The sequence below is a fragment of the Mus musculus genome, chromosome 7, assembly GCF_000001635.26.
Source record: "Mus musculus strain C57BL/6J chromosome 7, GRCm38.p6 C57BL/6J".
NCBI classification, from domain to species: Eukaryota; Metazoa; Chordata; class Mammalia; order Rodentia; family Muridae; genus Mus; species Mus musculus.
Window position 1 is genome coordinate 134,396,386 of NC_000073.6, and position 19,836 is coordinate 134,416,221.

A 19,836-nucleotide genomic window follows, 5' to 3' on the forward strand; every position below is an offset into this window, starting at 1 on the left:
TATTATTTTGGTTCCATCAAGTTCAAAAAGCAAAGGTAATTTAGTGTCATAGAAAACAAAACAAAACAAAGCAAAACAAAACAGGGTAACCTTGGGGAGTAATAATGGGCCAGGAAAGGACATAAAGGGGCAGAGATCACTGTACATATTCATTCTTGATTTTGGTGGTTGCTATGGGGTGTGCACATGTGGGCGTGTATTCACATTTGTATATGCATCACGCACATCGCAGTACCTCATTAGACATAACAGAAATCCATTAAGTGGGATTCAAGACATGCAGTGATCGTGGAGAAAGTTAGTGATCTATCATTTCTGTTAATTTTGTCAGCACAATGATGGATTCCTCTTCCAGCGCATTCCCCACTACCAGTTTCCCCCAGTAATGCTGCAGAGACAACACAATACTCTTTTAGCTAAAAATAACGTCTGCTTTCCCTTTTGTCTCAGAAAACATGCATGAAAGCCAAAGACACTTTTACTTCCAATGACTTCTCCCGCTGATGATACCTGTGTTAGATATTTCACAGACTGCGTTACAGTTACCGTCAAACCAGCATCACACTGGGAGGGAAAGAGACATAAGAATGGCAGATAATCAGGAGACAACGGAGGCACTCGCCTCCCTTGAGAATGAATAAAATTCTCAAAAGCCTCCCCTGGACATCGCAAGACCTCACACGGAAAGCAATCTGAATTCAACACACCCAAAGTTGCTACTTCTCCTGAGATGTGTGTACTATGGGGAGAATTTCACCTTAGAACCAGGCAGTTAAACAGGGAAGGCTGGGCAAGCTAGAGAGTTGGTCCCACTGGAATCCTGGGCAATTCACTGCTCTCTAAATCTCAACTTGACTTTGGGTTAACTTTGCCTGTTTGCAAAATGAATTGATGGGTTTGCAGGGGAAAAGGGTAGAGGAAGAGTAGGGGTAGTAAATAAAATATTAAGTGAGCCCAAAATCCAGAATAGAAAATGAACCGGGAAGCCAGGCACAGCGACACAGGCTGGTAATTCCACCATTCAGGAGGCTGAGGGAATAGGATTTCCCTGAGTTCAAGGCCAACCTGGGCCACAGTGTGAGGCTGTCTCAGAAAAGCAAAGAACAAACAAATTTAAAAAAGAGAGAGGGAGGGAGGGACTAGAAGGAACTAGGAACTAGGAGAGTCGATTTACCAATCTTTTCATAGGTTGTTTAAAAATAAAACTGTTGGGGGAGCGGCAGAATAGCTAGCTCGGTGAGTAAAAGTGCTTTCAATCAAGACTTAGGACCTGAGTTGGAGCCCCAAAACCCCAGGAGTTACATGATAGAATGAGAAAAGCAACTCCTGCAAGTTGTCCTCTGACCTCTGAATGTGTGCAATGGCACATACACACATCACACACACACAGAAACACACACACCAATACACACACACACACATACACCAACACACACCAACATACACACACACACACACACACACACACACACACACACACACCAATTTAAAAGATAGGGTGGGCAGGCAGGTGTAGCAATGAGCTGAGAACCCACAAAGGGAGCCATTGTATGATGCTGTCTATTCCCTTCAAGTTCAAAATAGAGCCCAGACGGTTCCTCCCCATGGTTATCAAACCTGGACATTTGTGCATGCTTTCCTAGCTGCAAACTCAAGAAATGATCCTTGAAATTATATTACCAAGAGAAATTTTCCTTCATTGCTTATTTTGATATAATTTCAATAAATGTATAGAATGTGAAATTATTTCCTCATTTCATCCCAGTTCTAAAAATGAAATTCAATTTATGAGCCAGTCTGTGGAACTCCAACAGAGCACAGCCGCAATGTGCCAGCAGCCTATTGCTAGCTGGAAGACCAGGCTTCAGGGAGAGGGAAGAAGTAACCCTTTAAGGGTGGGACATTCTTCAAGTTCATTCCAGGGGGATGGAGTCAGGATTCTCAGTCGCTATTCCTTTGAGGTCTGAAAAGAAGGAGCCGGGATGTTAAATGCCCATGAGCATCTATGTACACCCCACTGCAACCCCAGATAACGCAAGGAAGAATCATAACTCTGAGTCCAAGGGCAGAGTTACATCTGGGGACCTCTATGAGGCCTTTACACAGAAAAAGGCTACTTCTAGGAAATGTGTTCAAATGATCATCTCAGGGGATGCAATTGTTATGACATGTTTGAAAAAATCAGCTGGGCTTGGAGAGGGATACATATAATACCAGCAACTCGGGAGGCTGAGTCAGGTAGATTGTGACTTCAAAGCCTTCCTGGACTACAGTGTGAATTCAAGGCTACCCTGGGCAGCTCAGCAAGGTCCTGGTTCATAAAAAAAAGCAGAAGGGAGTGCTAGTGATGAAAGCTTGCCTGGCATACAGGAGGTCCTAGGGATCGCCAGCACAGAATGGAATGAAATCATGTGATATTTAAGACATATGGGAGGAATGTGCACAGAGAAGTGTACAGGCACCCCACCCAGCCTGATGTTACCAAAATATGAATTTCTGATCCTTTCCTGAGTTATATCTTCCCCTGAGCAAACCTCATCAGAACTCAAGTTTATGCTTCCCATGGCCCTATTGTATAAGTGTGCAGCTCTTAGCAATACCAGGCATTGCTTAGCCTGTTGTTAAGATTACCCATCTATCACATTCTGTAAGGCTTCACTTTTGATGCTCAGTGTTTTGAGATTCATCCAGGCTAACACTTGGAACCGCAGACAGGCCCTTCTCACTACTCAGGACACCTCTTTCTGTCCCCACCCCCTCCAGTTTCCAAATTGTCTATATAAGGCAGATGCTAGGGGGAGAAGAGTCAGCGGGCACACAGGCATCCTTTCCAGTCCTCCTAGTGTTGAGGCAGAAATATGGGAGGGGGCTGGTGAGATGGCGCTGTGCTTGCTGTGACTCCTGAGGACCTGAATTCAACATCCAGGACCAATATGGTGGAAGGAGAGAACCCACTCCTGAGAATTACCCCTAAACCTCCAAAGATACATACGTACATACATACATACATACATAGGTTTTGTTGTTATTATTGTTGTTTTAGATATATGGGAGGGAGTAGGGCTATATAGCTCAGTAGTAGCATCTTGTCTAGTACACACAGATCCTAGTTCCATCCCAGCACAAGAAAACAAACAAAACCACAGTGGCCCAGTAATGTAGCTCCTCCTTGTAGTCCCAGCCCTCAGGAGGCTGAGGCAGAAGAGGCATGAGCCCAGGGACAGCCAGGGGGATACAGCAAGTCCCTAAGTAAAGAAACAAAGAGACCAGACTCTTTCTTCTCTCCCCATCCCTTATCAGCCCAAGACTAACAGCCCGTCTCAGCTGTCCCCAGGTGTTTGGTGTTACTCCTCATCCTCAGGCTGACATCAGAAATCCACCCCTCCTCATCCTCGGAGGAATGCATCTACCTCTGTCTTGTTGCCTTTGTGTAGCTCTCCTCCACCTTCATTCATCTTAACTACAAGTATCCCAGACCAGGCTGCTGTCACCTCATGTTTGTGTGACCTGTCTTACCAGCTCCATAGTAGAAAGGTGAAAGCAACCAACAGTCTCAATGGGAGAACATCTTTTAAAGGAGAAACATGAACCGTATCAGCCCCCTCTTTCTTCCTTAAAAAATCCTCCTGTGGCTCTCACTGTCTTCAAGATGAAATCCAATCCCTAAAGCATGCCATATAACACACCCTGTGATCCTATCTCTGCCTCTTGGGCAGACGCATCCCCTGAGACTGCTCCACCAAAGAGCTGTGAAACCCTACAGCCTGGCTACATGCCACATTCCCTCTCCAATTTTATATGCTTTCTCTCCTTCCTTCCCGAGCCCAGCCAGTAATGGCTACTGGTCCCTCAAGACCCTCTATGTATCCCAGCATGCATTTCCTGAGCCTTTTCCATACAAGAGAGCCAGTTCACTGTCAAGTCCCAGGGATTCAGAATCATCTAGGTGACACAACACTGGATATATATCTAAAGATGTTTTCAGAGAAGATTGAATGCAGGTGGCACATTCCATTGACTGGGGTCCTGCACTGAACTAAGAGGGGAAAGGAGAAAGCTACATAAATTCTTCTTTCCTCTGCTTTCTGTTCCTCCAAGACACGAGGGGTGACTGTCAGCATCCTACCATTGACATGCCTGCCACCAGGTCTTTCTCCCATAATAATTGACAATTCCAGCCAACTCTGAACCAATATGAATCCTTGAATTGATTTCTCTGGTATTTGATAACACTGGTGAAAGGATTGCTCTATCTGAACCAGGGGTGAGGGGCTGGACCCACGGACTTCAGCATCATGTGTATCACATCTATGACACATGCCTTCTGACCGGTACTCACCTAATCTTTCTTCTTTCCACAAGATGGACAACCAATGAGGAGGGCTGTTCATATACCTCATGTCCCCAGGATCCACCTCAGTTTACCCCTGGCAGTGATGGGGGAATATGTGTGAATCACATCAGGCCACCCAGACAATATACGGGCAATGTGTCACTAGAGACTCTAAAGGGCTCTGACCTCATTATGTGAATTATTAAGGAAACGGAACTTGGACTGTGTGGCTTTTCCACATCACTGAACATCATCCCTTTGAGCTAGAACACTCACACTTTACATAGAAAGGTGAGAGAAAAAAAAAATGCTTACACTGGCTGAATTGGCCAGCATTCTTTCCTGGGAAAGATGTGATTGTGTGCCTCACCCCAAGATCTTAAGAACAAGCCAAAGTTCAGTTCACCACAATTCTCCCTGGAGATCAATGGATTTATTGGGCTCTCTTGTAGAGCATGAGTGAGGGGTTACTGAGAAGAGTGTGGGTGACCCCAAAGCAGCCATATTGGAAGGTCTGCACCCAGCATGGATGATAGCTTCCCATGATTGTGTAGCTTGAGTTCCTTCTCCTAGTCTTCTGCCATCTGTTCTCTGACCCATCACAGACCCCATGAAGCCACAGACACGTAGGATAGAATTGTATACAAATGATGCAAGGAGTAGAAAGATGCTAGAAAGGGAGTAATGACTGTCCAACTGTCTCCACAAACTCCCTCTAGCAGAGAATGTCAATAGTCCACAGGCCTTAACACGACAGACTCTCAGAATTAGACACACGTGATCATGGCAGCAGTTTGGCTCAGAGGATAACATGTTATAAAAGGTGTTTATAACCACTGTGTCCCCACAGGTCAGTGCCTCACCCTCCCATTGCTCTCTTTGGAAGGGGCACTCCTGACCAGCTAGGAATCCTCTCTGGAATTTTTAAGATAATCATTGAGGACATTTCCCCTATTTCTTCAGTCCCTATTAGAGCCTGCCTCCTCACAGGACCCACCAGAGGTTTGTTCCCTCAGGGCCCGTATGCAGCTTCCTTTTTTATTAAATCAAACTTTCTTCTGTAACACTTTCAGCCAGGTATAAAATACATTTTGGTTTCTCTCCACCTTGACTCTTCCAAATTCCCCTTCCCCACAGGTCCCTTTCCCCTGTTCATGTCTTCATGCTTTGTTTTGTAACCTACCAAGGCCATCTGTGTGACCATGGGTTTGGAACTACCTGCTGGAGCTCAGTGGACAGCCAAGGACAACAATTCTCTCTGTTCCAGAGTCTTTCGGCAGCCAATAGTTTGGTTGGGAAAGTGTCTCACTGTTAGAGACACTTGATTTCCTTTCTGTGGGAGGCATTCACCCTTCCCGATTCATCACTTCTCAGACAACCAAAGGTCAAGGGCTTACTCCATACCTCTTACTGTGCTGCCCAAGTGACCACTGAACTCCGCTTTGAAAGCAACTGGAAAAGCCACCTCGGCAGAGCCATTCTTACCCTTCCTACCCTTCTTCCTCTCCTGCCTGCTGCCCCAGGTCCAGACAGGGTCTCTCACAATCGCTGTTACTGTTTTGGGTTGGTAAAATGATCTACAAGGAAACCAGGGGCCTTGGAGCATCTCTGGTGTGTCTAAACAGCTTCTGGTAGCTTAAAAACCAGACCATGGGCTGGAGAGATGCCTTTCAGGAAAAGCAGTTTCTGTGAAAGTGTGAGGTCCTGAGTTCAGACCCCCAGGATTCATGCAGAACCCAGGCAGACAGATGTGCACTGTGGCACCATCACTAGGAGATGGAGACAGGGCGATCGATCTGCTGGCTCACTGGCCAACAAGTCTACCCAAAGGAGCAAGAGCCAGGTTCAATGAGAGATCCTGGTTTTTTGATTGGTTTTGGTTTTGTTGTTGTTTGTTTTTTTAAAAAATAGATGGAGAATGGGTTGAGGAAAACATCTAATATCAACCTCTGGCCTCCACATGCATGAATATATTCATACAGACATACACATACATGCACACATATGGGCACACATGCATATATACATACACAAAAATACCATCGACAGTAAATAAAAACTACCAAAAAAAAAAAAAAAACCAAAAAACCAAAAAACAAAAAAACCCTAAGCCAATCAACCAAGAGACTCTCCTTGTCCTTAGGGGATTTGATGCACTTCCTTTTGTTGTTATAGAATACCCAAGTCTAGGAAATTCATAAAGAACAGAAGCTGATTTGCGCTCATGGTTTGAGACTGGGGCATCCCAGGGCATGGTGCAGGTAGGGAAATTGTGATGCTTCAATGCTTGATGTAGGATGAAAGGAGCAGATGCATGCTGCTGGAGAAAGCGTGGAGGGCTGCCTTGTCTCACGTCAGCCTGCTCTTGTGGAGACAATTACAGCAGTTCATGCATGAGGACTCATCAGTGAGAAAGGCAAAGCTCCATCCTTGAGATCCCACCTCAAACCCCAATGTATTCCGCTAGGCTCTGTGGACTAATACTGTCACACCGAGAGAGTGAACTGTGGGGGAATCCACTCCAGCAGGCCAACTCAGGACATTTTACATGACTTTACCCAGAGCTGTTCCTCTCAGCGAGCGAGTCAGGAATGCATTTCTAAGCATTTGCTAACATTAGTCAAACCCACGAGGCTTGGTGGGAATTCTACTAGAATCAGACCCTCAGGAGCAAGCCACATCTCATTATTTATAATGGGTAATGTAAAGTTGGACACCTTGGAGAACTGCACAGCATTTGGCCTTTTAGAGCCCTGGTTCTGCCTGGGGATATGGCTCAGTGGTAGAGCGGCATTTGCCTAGAATATGCAAGGTCCTGAGTTCCATCCCTAGCTCTGGAAAAAAAAAAAAAACTGTTTTAATTAAAATCTGAGTCCTTTTCTTATTTTCCCCAGTGCCTGCCAGCTGGGAAGGCTGTGCTGTGTGGCGATGCAGGTTTTCAATGTATACTATTTGCTACTCGCAGTCAGTACGATATCTCGGTAGAGTCACCCCGTGGTTTCCCTGATCGTCTTCAGTTTGTTCTGAGAGCAAAGCCACAGAGCAAAGAGAATATTTTCCTTTTTGTTATATGGTCCCCACTGTCCAGAGAATGTTACTTTTAAAATAAAATGAGAGAGCCTCCCCTGATTTTTACAAAGGGAAGATTCCACCAAAGTCGAAGACACTAGTGATTTCAGCTTTGACTTCCAACGGGGGGAAACCGAAATGAATTTTCCACTTTACCTCATTGGCAAATGATTTTTCACTGTGCTGAATGTTCAAAGTGCAGTGACAAATAGCAAATGATAAGCTGCCACCACGCGGAGCACATGGCTGGAGAGGCACAGATGGGAGGCCCTCCTCTGCAGCAAACCTTGCTCTCTGATCCCACCTGACTCCCAGTGGCCATCAACGCCCCTGGAGGGCACAGATCCCTAGCCAAGGGGACCTAATTCAATATTATCACTAGAAAACATAGTTTTGCATTGAGTAGGAAGCCCTTCTGGACTGAGGGAGGGACCAAAGTCACCTCCCAGTTAGGTCAGTAGTAAATATTGCCTCAAAAGGTCAGAGAATAAACACCACTGGCATTATGGGTCTTATTCTCTGTAGCAAGGATTCAACTTTCCCATAGTGGCAAGACAAGACAATATGTAAATAGGTGGGTGTGGCTTATGAGTACTATGTAAATAGGCAGGCTTGATAGGTGAAGTATGTATGAAATGGCTTTAGGGCAGTTTGCAAATTGTGACTATAACTGGTGGGTGCTATGCAAGTAGGTGGGTGGTATGCAAATAAGTGGGTGTGGCTCATCAGCAACATATAAATACTTGGGGTGGATATGAATCTGGGAGACACATAACTGAGTGGCCCATGGCTAAATTCTTCTCAAATTTTTGTTGTTGTTGTTGTTGTTTTGTTTTGAGACTGGGTTTCTCTGTATAGCCCTGGCTGTCCTGGAACTCACTTTGTAGACCAGGCTGACCTCGAACTCAGAAATCTGCCTGCCTCTGCCTCCCAGGTGCTGGGATTAAAGGCGTGCGCCAATACTGCCCAGCGATTCTTCTCAATTTTATTACTCTACATGAGATGTAAACCTGACATAATTTTCATATGCCATATAAGATTTGGTTTCTCTTTCTTCTCCAAAACATTTAAATATAAAGAAGAGGTCTCACATACCACGAAAGTTTGGGTTCCTAGAACCATATATAAGGTTCTCAGACATTCCCTCAAGCCACCTGGGATAAACAGAAATACCACAGGAAATACCAGACAAAAGCAACATGCAATCCCACTTCCTGTCATGGACTTTTACCCTGGCCTTGGGCAAAGATGTGTTCCCTGTGGACTAGAAATCACTTCTCAGCCTTTCCAATAAAGTCAAGAGCAAAGTGAAAAAAAGAAGAAGAGGAAGAAGAAGGAGGAGGAGGGGGAGGGGGAGGGGGGAGAGGGGGAGAGGGAGAGGGAGAGGGAGAGGGAAAGAGATGATAATAGAAGGAGGAGGGGGGAGGAGGAGGGGGAGGAGGAGGGGGAGGAGGAGGAGGGGGAGGAGGGGGAGGAGGAGGAGGGGGGAGGGGGAGGGGGGAGGGGGAGGACCATCTACATGTGCACTGTAATATACCAGAACAGCTGGAAAAATAATCTGGAGATGGTTTTGGAGAACAAACCTGTGAAAGATGTACTAGGACTGTTCCAGCTCCCAGATGAGGGCCCTCACCTTCTAATTAATCTTAATGGCAGTGTTGCCTGTCTCTGCTTGTAGTGTCATGATGAAAATTCACCTCACGTTTCATTGGGGCCTGCACAAGGCTCACATACCTTAGGACACGGTAACTCCATGGTGATGAAATTGCCTCCCGGCGAGCTGGCCAGGGGTTCTGCAGCTTAGAGGCTGGTGTGGGAGTGAAATTGCACTCAATTACATTTTATCACTGCTGTACAAGTTTCGGGCGAATTCATTAAAATTCACTCCCAGAATCGGACTGTGCAACTGTGGAATCTTGGTAGCCTGGATGATGATGAGGAAGGGAGTTTTTGCTGTCTGTACCAGGGGGGTCGGGCAAGGTATGTCAGCAGCCCAGTGAGGCTTACATATGACCAAGGATGTCACTTCTTGGAAGCACAGCTGCTGTTTAAAAAGGGGGTTCTCAGAGAAACAGCACTCATGGGTCCTTACAGAGCCAAAGGCAGGAAGGGAGGCCAGGGGAGCTGAGCAGGAGGCGCAGATGTGTGGGTGCTGAAGCCAGGCAGCTCTGCCCTCCTCCCCACAACCCCAGGTGGCCTGCTAAGCACCCATCAACACTTGCCTGCCGATAGAACTGCTCCGGGCAGAGAGCAGAGGTGCAAATTAGAAAGTTGAGGAAGAACTCCCATTACTGGGAGCTAAACTGGGGAGGTGATAGCTATAACCAGTAAGTTCTACTGATCAACAAACAGGAAGTGCTATGGCCTGACACAGCCTCTACTCTAAAGCCTCATGCCGTGCAGCTGAAGAGCTGGCCAGGCCACCCTTTAGGAGAGGTGCTGACTACTTCTGTCTCCTCTGCCCCAGCAGGCCAGGCTGCCCAGAGGAAGCTATAGGCTCAGCAGCTGCTGTTGAGCATTGGTCCATGGGGTTTTGTTGGCACAATCTAGAAGAACCCTGATGAGATAGCCAAACATCCCTCTTCTCTGTTCCAGCTCACACCAGCATCTGGCAGCTTCCTAGATCCACTGGGATTTGTCTGGCCAGCCCCATCCTCACTGGTAGCCAGCACAGGAGTAAAGTCTACAAGCTGGACCCCTGCCCAAGGGTCAGCATCCCACACATAACTAATACCATGTATGTCTTAGTTAGGGTTTCCTTTGCTGTGAAGAGACACCATGACCAAGGCAACTCTTATAAAAAACATTTCATTGGGGCTGGCTTACAGGTTCAGAAGTTCAGTCCATTATCATCAAGGCAGGAAGCAAGGCAGCATCCAGGCAGACGTGGAGCTAGAGGAACTGAGAGTTCTACATCTTCACCCAAAAGAAGCTAGGAGAAGACTGTCTTTGAGGTAGCTAGGAGGAGGGTCTCAAAGCCCACCTCCACAGAGACACAATTCCTCCAACAAGGCCAAACCTTCTAATAGTGCCGATCTCTGGGCCAAGCATACTCCTCCATGAAGACTCCAGGGTCTGTGAGGAATGGGGCCCCCTAGCTATCAAGGCAATGAGAAAAAGCTGCTGTGTGCATAAGGCCTGGGATAGGACAGACTCAGATACACCGGAGGGAAGTGTTCTACTTCTGCTCAGGGCTACTGTGCTCAGCAGAGATCGCCTTGCCTTCAACGGCTCAAAGCCATGTGTAAAAAGCATTCACTGTCCTTTTCCTTGGGACAGAACCTTTGGATTTCGGAAGCTACAGTCAGTTTCCATGGATGTTGTCTACAGTGTTAGGATACCTGTTGGCATTCCTTCTAGGCTCTGCCCAACAATTACCTGGCAATAGCCAGGTAAGCCTGGCTTGCTATAAAAGGGACTGTTTGGGCCCTTCTCACTCTCTCTGTTCTCTCTCTTTCTTCCTCTCTCTCTTCCTCTCTCTCTCTCTCTCTCTTCCTCTCTTCCCCCCTTTTCTCTCTCTCCCCCTCTCTCTTTCTCTTCCTCCCCCTCTCTCTCTCTCTCTCTCTCTCTCTCTCTCAGACTTTCTGACCCCTTAGCTCTCTGTAACCCCTTTCTCTCTCCCTGCCTTTCCCTTCCCTTCTTTCTCTCTATGTGTTTCTGGCCCCTCCCCCCTCTCTCCTTCTCTGTCTCCTCTCTTTCTGTCTCTACTCTTTTCTCAACTCCCCTTCCCGTGCCCTCAAATAAACTTTATTCTATACTATACCGGTAGTATTGTTGGTACCTCAGGGAGAAGGGATACCTCAATGTGGGTCCGCTGAGGCACTCCTCCCACCTCACCATACCAGGCTCTATAAAACACATCCTTCTCAAACAAAACAAAACCAAACCATATTCTTCTCTTTATAACACACATCAATACTGCTATGGCAACCACTGGGTGCCCATAGCCTACTGGGGTGGGGGACACCACACAGTGAAGCCTGCAGAGTCCAGAAGCCCAGCTTTCAGGAGCACCCCTCTTGTTGTGATTGACTGATGCCCATCAGTCCTCTTGTCACTGCAAGGCTATATTTACTCTGTCTACAGGAGCTGAGATGCCTAGGCATTAGCGGGACCACTCTACCAGACCCTTTTGTAGTGGTACCCTATGGCCAGCTCACACAGCCTTTAAAAACAAGTATATATAGCTTCCCACCTCTGAGTTCAAGGGCATTGAGTTGGTATCTGGACTCTGGCCACAGTGGAGAGTTTGTGACATAGGAAACATCAACACTACAAGCCATTGCCAGGCTGCTTGCTGCAAAGGCACAGTGAGTGACACGGGACCTGGCTCTGTGAGGGGAGTCCTGCTGTGGCTTTACTAGGTCTCACCTGCGAATATAAATAGCCATGTATGAGGCCAGATGTACATTGTAGTAGAAAAAGTCTGACCACCTGAAACTGTATTTCTAGCGGTAAGAGGTATTGGGGCTCAGGACACACCCCATCAAAAGACAGCTGTAGGGGATCAGAATATACCACCCCAAAATAGACCAGAGTAAACCCCAAACTAGTTATTCAGAGAAAGCACAAGCTCAGGCATGGCTCTGAAAAACTGGTGTCTGTCTTTCCTTCTTTCTTTTCTTTCTTTCTTTTTTTTTTTTTTTTTTTGTAAAAAAATTTTCATCTATAAAGAAAACATAAGGACTTTGCAGTAGTGAAGGTCTGGACACAAGGGAGGGACCATTTTGGGATAAATGTGACCAGCAGATGTTGGAAGGGGTTTATCTGCAGAGCTAGATGGGTTTCTTTCACCATGTGCCTTCCTCCCCCTTCCCCACAGCTTGGCTCTATCATCCCAGCACTCCCCAGAAGTTCCGAGATCCGTACGCTCATGAGACGCTTCGGTCATCTGACTCCCATGTTCGGGGAGGTAATTAAAACCGGGTTTTCTCTTGTTCATCTGTCTTTTGCCAATTCAATTTGTAGCCCAGCCAAAGAGTCCAGAAGGGCAGAAGGAAGCCATTTCCCTCTCCCCAGCACAATTGCAGTTGCCTCCTTAGATGCTGCCATGGGGATTACATGAGATTAGCCATGTGGAAACATGTCGGCCAGTACATGGCGTGGAGCCCAGTCCGCATCAGTGACTACAATGAGGGAACAGGGAAGCACCCTGCTGCGATGCTGCTGGGCAACCTGTGAGCTGCACACAGATGCAACACAGCCCAGGGCATCCTGCATCCGGGCTTCGCTTATTTGGTCCTTAGACCAGAGAGGTTGACCCCAAAGGCCGAAAAGATATTGTTTATTCTTTAACTGACACTTCCCAGAGACCAACCAGGTGCACAGGTGTCCCAAACTCAGTCCTATGGACAGTTGGTCCCAGTGTATTCTTTGAGCAGATGAGATGGGGAGTCTAACACCATCCTTAGGTTCCACCCACTAGATGACAGTGCTCTCTACATCTCCCCAGGCCTCCAGTAGTGATAATCTGAAATGTCTCCAGACATTACCAAAGTTTTAAACTTGCCATATTTAAGAACCATCTCACAGCCATTTGTTAAATGGGCTGTCCCACAGCAGAGCCTCTGAAACCATGACCTCAGGGGGGACTGTAGGCTCTAAAATCATTTGAAAAAGTACAATCCAAAGTGATGTTCTTTCTGGATGAGCATTTGCTATCAGTGAGCTTGGTATTCTAATAGCCAGCTGCTCACCAGACTTGGATGAACACAAAAAACCACTCCTGGGTAAGTAACCTTGACCTTGATCCTTAAGGTTACCCCTAAAAGTCAGCAAGGGTGATGTACTATTGAAGCAGCCGTAGGGACAGAGCTCTCCAGGATGCCAGCTTCTGTGCATGCCAAGAGTCAACCTTGGGAACCTTCAAGGAGCTGATAGCCTAACCTTCCTGAGCCACAATCTTGTCTGGGCAGAGCAGAGAGAAGTACCATTCACATTTTGTCACAGGTTCACTGTTGTGACCCAGTCTGTGGAGTGAATGCATCTGATGTCCATGTTAAGTTCACCAAGCTTAACAAATGTCTCTATACCGTGACTGTCAGATGATAGAGCTGGAAATCAGAGTGTATGTTCCAGAGATCCCCAAACTACATGGATTTCCCCTGAGAAGAGTTCCTAGGGAAATGGGCAGAGCACACACGTTCCATACACTCACATCAGCCCTTACCTTTAACTCTACTTCAGTGGGCTTCCATGCCTCCGGGACCACATGCTCTCCCAGCGCTTGCCTTTGACAGAAGGAAAAGAGGTTGCCTTCAGGATCCTGGAGACAGTGGCTGATGGAAACCATAGCAACCTCCTCCTCACTCCTGAGCAGCATGCCTGCTCAGTGCCCTCTGCTCACCTCAGCTTCCCTGAGGCACCCATTTAAAATAGGAAAATCAAGACCGCTTTGTATTGACTCATGATAAGTTTACGAGTAAGACTCTAGAGCAAGCTTGAATCTATGTGTCAAAATTCACACACCAATCCATTTGCCATCAACCTTACTTGTATCCTGCACCATTCTCTGCTGCTGCACCACAGCCAACCTCCATAGAAGCTGATGATGGCTCTGTACTTAAGAGTGGGAGACAAGACTCAACCTCAAGGTTTTGCAAAGCTGGAATCGAGCTGTCAGCTAGAGATGCCTTTCATTTGTGTTTGAGGTAATCCTAGGCACTAAGGCTTAGAGGCTCATTCAAAGAGTTAATAGGAAGCACTTAATTCCTTTTTGGATATAAGATTGGGGATCCCTGTTTTTTTTTTGTTGTTGTTGTTTGTTTGTTTTTTTACTTTGGGTCAGTGTTGTTGCCTGTGTCTAGTGGCACCTAAGTCCCCACACCATGTTGATTTTCAAACTTCACTGACAGCACACAGAATCCCTCACTCTAGGACTCACCTGACTAGACCGGGTCTACCAGATAAGGTACCTTCTGATTAAACTCAGTCTGAGGAATGAGTCATCTTACTATCACCACAGATAGCACCTCTCCACACTCACAGGCTTGGCCCATGTTTAAAAGGCATGTACACCGGGCCTGTCAGATTCTAGAATTCTACCTCTAAAGAGCAGGAAAAAAAAAAAAAAGATACAGATGGGGACAGGGGTGTTTAGAAACTGAGAGTTGGGGAAGCAAGGAACTCACTGTTCTTTTAGCGGCTTATTTCACAACGGAAGATGATTCCAGCTATCTGGGCAAGAGAAGAGAAAGTTCTCAGGTATGAAAAGTTCAAATGAGGGAGTTGAACAAGTGAGAGGCTGGGAGGGCCTCGATGAGGAGGTGGGTGGGGATCGCCTGGGGTGTGAGTGGAGTAAGAATGATGGATGCATGGCAGGGTGATGGTGCTTCCCTCAAACAGGGATTTGAAAGAAGGGAGTGAAGAAGGCCTGGAGCAGGAGAGATGGCTCAGTTAACAAAGTACTCGGTATGCAAGAAAGAAGACCTGGTTTTGAGCCTCAGCATCCATTTACAAATTCAGGAATGGTGTTTCTTGGTTACAGTCTGGAAGCTGGGGAAGGGGAGACTGCTAGATCATTGAATCCCATCAGCCAATCAATCTAACTGTATTGTTGAGTCCTAGGTACTAGTGGAAGATCCTGGCTACAAAAGCAAGGTATATGGCTTATGAGGAATGATGCCTGAGGATTCAGGTTCACCTGTACCTACATATGAACTTACACATACACACACACACACACACACACACACACACAGGAAAGCCTTGCAGCCATAGTGGAGCCAGAGGGGACCAAGGACACCTCCTCTAATTCCAAGCATGATTACTGGGGAAAGAGATTGACAAGAGACAGCTGTGTGAAACAGATACAGGTTTGAGACTTAAAGTCAGAGAGACCAAATGGCATCTCCTACTGGGATCCCACAGGATCCCTCTGTCACAACTCGAACTTCCGAAACAACTATCCCCGTGGGAAGCAAGAGAGACCGGTCTGCCTGTATGACCTACCTTGCACAGCTCACCCCAAGTCCATGCTGGGCTTTGTGCTGAGTACCAAGCTGATGCCCAAGTCATCCAGGACGATACCCTGATCTGCTCTGAGCTTAATAAGAGTCCCAGAACAACAGGGGTCCAAACCAAGAACTGGTCAAAAAACAGTTTTAAAGATGCTTGGAAGTTAAAGCTCAGTGGGCAGGGGACAGCATGAGCAAACAGAAGGGTGTGTCTTGAGAAACTAAAAGAGAAGTTCACAGAGGTGTGACAACTTATCTCACCGAACAACCTGCTGGGCAGCTCCGGCAGACAGATCCTAATGAGTTGCTCTAAGAGCTCTGCCAACCAAAACCACGCTGAAAGTGGTTCTAGCCCTTATCCTCATTAAAGCCAACCCTTAGCACGAGGAAATCAATTTAGAACAAATCCTACAACTCCTGAAGCCACTCTGAGGCAGAGGAAAAGTTAAGTATGGAGCCGGGGACACAGCCAAGAAGCATCTTCAGGGCCCTGTGCTCCATCCTCAACTCGGCAGGGAGAGGGAAAAGTAAGTATGTGTTTCCTCCAAGCTTTCTTTAAAACTAAGATACAATAGAAGAGCAGAGGGGCAGGGGGAGAAACGTGATCATTCTTTTGAGCTGGGAACCAGCACATTGCAGGGATGGCTCTAGTCAATGATTTATTATAGTCTTTAGAAGAACCACAGGCAACTGAGTGCATCTAAAAAAAAAAACTCTTTAAAAATTAAATAAGCCAGGAACTCACCAGGAAGGCTGGCGTTTCTTCCCTCCTGCCTCACTCCACGCTAACCATGCTCTCCCACTTAGAGTAGACCCAGCTGACGCTGTGTTATCATCCTTTGTAATTCTCCTGCCCAGCACACTTTATGCCTGCAGTCCCAGGAACTCCTTGGGGCAGGCACTTCATTATAGTTGCTGCTGATCAGCAGAGAGATACCTGATTCTCTACAGCACAGCTCAGAGGGAACCTTGGGAACAGTCTTGCTTGCCTTTAACTTCCTGGGCCAGCTTCTTTAGGTTTCAGGATGTGAATGTATTTAAATGGACCCCAAGAAGTTAATATATTATGACCCAGTTAGTGCCGTTTTACTTCGTGGTAACATGATATAGCGCTCAATGATTTTTAAGCAATAAAAGAAGTGACTTTAAAACTTAATTAGGAAAATTTAGAGACTATCTAAGGTTCTTAGAGAATTTCTGAAAACGGGAATGGTGCACTAATATTCACTAGATTTATCTCAGGGAAATCCCAGGAAGGGTTTTTTGAGCTCTTACAAATCACTCTCAAGGGTGCTGTGTCTTACAGGCTCACTGAAGCTATTTTGCTGAAAAGAAGTTAGACAAGAAAGACGCCAGAGTTCCTAGGAGAAGCGAATTCTGGACTAGTTTCCAGCCTGGGTCCTCTGCCGAGCCCTGTGAGTATCCTTGATTCCCCACCCCCACCCCCCACCCCCAGTACAATTAGCCTCCTTGTCATACTTCCAGGCTCTCTCTGAGTCTTTCAAATTAATGTGATCTCATTTAAAAGAGAGAGAGAGAGAGAGAGAGAGAGAGAGAGAGAGAGAGAGAAGCTAAACTATTTGAGTCCTAATAGAATCTTTCCCAGAATACATTTTCTCAGTGCTGCTCTCCACCATGGGGTGGCCTCCAATGCATTTTGAGTCCTTCTTTCTGCATAGCCCCATCCTTGGCCCACAGCTTTATCCATTTCTATTAAAAAATACATGCACTCACCAGCAGAAGATTGCCAAGAGAATAAATGTTGTGTTTGGCACCCGCTCCTCCCGGAGAAGTCACAGGCAGATATAAGGAGCCGTTAGAAGCAGCAGCCAGAGCTGGGTACAGTCAACCTCGGGGCAGTCCCTGCAAAGTCCTTCCTGAAGATTGTAAGTGGTTGCTTTTCAAAGGTAAGAATTCTGCCTTCTTGCCCACCGAGATCCTTCATTATCTACTTCCAAATACAGGCATAGGTGATACAGGGCCAGGGAAGGCAGGCTGAGACAATGGTCCCACTCATCTAGGATGATGTCGTTTGGAACCAAGGCAGCCAGGCCAGTCCTGCAGCAGAGACTGCCTGCTTGTGTGCTAGGGACCCACAGCCACCTGTGGTGCTGCCTCCAGGAAGTTGCTGGGATGTCCCAAGCTTGGGAGGAGGCTGAGGCAGAAGGCAACGTATGAATAATGAATGAGAAGTTCTCACCTCTCCTCCTTAGCATTCCATTCAAATTACCGAAGTAAGGCAACCATTTCTCTTCCCAGCTTCAAAGGAGAAGTGCTACCCTTAGGGGACAGCCAGAGTGAATTGGGAAGAGGGACCTGGGAAGACCCTTACCTGGGCTGACACTCTGCAACTATGAAGCAGCTCACTATGACAGAGGGGATATCCAGGGAACCTAAGACTTCAGCAAAGCAAACCAATAACCTCGGGCCTCTAGCCACCAGACACAAACCACACAATGGGACTGGTGCCTGCAGATAGCGTCTGAGTACTTCCAAAAAAAGCCAGCACCTGCCGCTGGGCCTCGGGGAGCAAATCCCTGCTGGTGATGCCGGCCGACCGGCAAACCAGCAAACCCCTCAGGAATGTCCACTCCTGGCATCTTCGCCTTACAGAATTTCTGTAGCCCCAGTTTCAGGAATAACGCATTCATTTTAAGGGGACTGCACATACCAGGCCTTCTTAATCAAGCCTTTCACAGATGTTGTGCAAATGTCCGGCCTGTAGGGGGAGACAGAGAGCACTTTGCCCTGCCCTGAACCCACAGACCAGAAACTCTCTTGGTCCCCCGCCTGCTCCTAAGCATGACTTCCGACATTTTATCTGATATCAGTTGGTGTTTCAAAGTCTCTAACCTCATGTTTTTAGCCTTAATAAACGGTTGTATTATGAATGTGTGTTTAAATTGTTCCTCATGTCGACAGAAAGAGTGATTTGAAGTAAACAAACCCAGCCCAGCTCTTCCGGGAGGGCTAGGCTGGGTTTCTTCAGCGGTGTTGGTGATTTATTGAACAACACTCTGGGTAGCAAAAATCTATTCTTTTCCTTGCTCCAAATTAAACAGTAATAAACAGAAGGTTAGGCATTAAGAATCAACACCCTAGAAGAACCAGGGGTATATTTTTATACTCTTCATAAGAAAATAACTCAAAGCAAGACTCCATATTCAGAAGATATTTTGAAAAATAGAAGTTAGACTATATAAAAGTTTGAGTGTTTTTTAAAGTAAGAAAATATATACTGTAAGGCAAACTAAAATATAAACTAAAAACTGGCAGAATGTATTAAACACTCACGCGTTAGATAAAAGGCAGATTGCATTAATGCACGAAGAGTCCTTAAAATAGAAAAAAAGAGGTGGCCGGGAAGATGGCTCAGTAGTTAGGAGTGTTTGCTGGTCTCGAAGAGGACCCAAGTTTCATTTCCAGAACGCACATTAAGCAGCTCACAAGCACCTGTAACTCCAGCTCCAGGAGATCCAGCGCCCTCTTCTGGACTCTATGTGTTCCTGCACTATGGGCACATACCCATACACAGACACACACATGCGCACATAAATAAAAATAAATCTTAAAAATTGAAAACGAATGAAACAGATTAGTAAGTCTGAAGGAATGATAGATTTTAAAGAGATGTGTGAAGAGGGTTTATTGCAGGGAGTGTAACTGTGGTGTCCGTAAGAGATTCCATTCAGATAAGGAGACTGAAAGCGTTCTCTCTGAGCTCAAGTCAAGAACAAACATGCATTAAGCAATGACGATGTTATTTCTTCCCTCCTTCCTTCTTTCCCTTTAGCTTATTTTTCCCTCATATTTTATCAGCAAAAAAATTAATAAATTGCACCTTTGCAAATTAGGAATTGCCAATAAAAAAATATCACTGAGAATAAGAAAATACAATCCATACGATGTAAAAGGTGTTTACAGTGCACACTTACAACAAAGAATTTGTAACCTGAATATGTGTAGCCAAGGTTGGTTTTGAACTTTTGATCCTCTTATTTCCACCTCCTGGGCACTAAGATTATTATGCACATATCTGACTCAAACAATCTAATTTTAAATGAAGCTGAAAACAGTTCTCTCAAAAGGGAATATACTAATGGCTAATAAAAGAGAGCGTGCTGATCCTTGTTAATCATGAGGGAAAGGATAATTAAAACCCCAGGAGAAGCCACCACGAACCCTCAGAATGGCTAAGATGAAAATACTGGGAAAGTGCCAAGTGCTGACAGAGATGCAGACATAAAATGGTGTGCTGGTGAGCTGGTGTGCTACCCACAGCAGTTTATCAAACTGTGCGCCCTCTGTCCCAGCAACTTACTCTTGCTTATGTGCACGAGAATTCCATGGTAGATCCACTGAGAATAACCCCAAACTGGAAAGCATTTAGATGGTAAGCAACAATAGGACATATCAATAAACGATACGTTTCACACAAGTAAATAACACTTAGTAAGGAGCATAATCAAATGACGCTCA

The 19,836-nt window shown here is 46.1% G+C and overlaps 1 protein-coding gene and 1 long non-coding RNA gene across 9 annotated transcripts in view; one reads left to right on the forward strand and one right to left on the reverse strand.

Moving 5' to 3' along the window:
- Positions 1-19,836, reverse strand: part of D7Ertd443e (DNA segment, Chr 7, ERATO Doi 443, expressed) — a 254,380-nt gene that overhangs the window by 130,606 nt on the left and 103,938 nt on the right. For 2 of the 7 annotated variants that reach the window (XM_030242987.1, XM_011241902.3), the window contains exon 2: positions 13,572-13,632. The exons of the other annotated variants lie outside the window; for them this stretch is intronic. In XM_030242987.1, the coding sequence (XP_030098847.1) occupies positions 13,572-13,632 (61 nt within the window). The remainder of the gene's footprint in view (positions 1-13,571; positions 13,633-19,836) is intronic. 7 annotated transcript variants of the gene reach the window in all.
- Gm35970 lies at positions 14,067-18,242 on the forward strand. Of its 2 annotated transcripts, XR_003946889.1 has the most exons (4): positions 14,067-15,884; positions 16,664-16,772; positions 17,095-17,264; positions 17,617-18,242. It is a non-coding gene; the product is annotated as a predicted gene, 35970 (long non-coding RNA). The 2 variants fall into 2 exon arrangements; XR_378559.4 differs by having other exon boundaries at positions 17,095-18,242.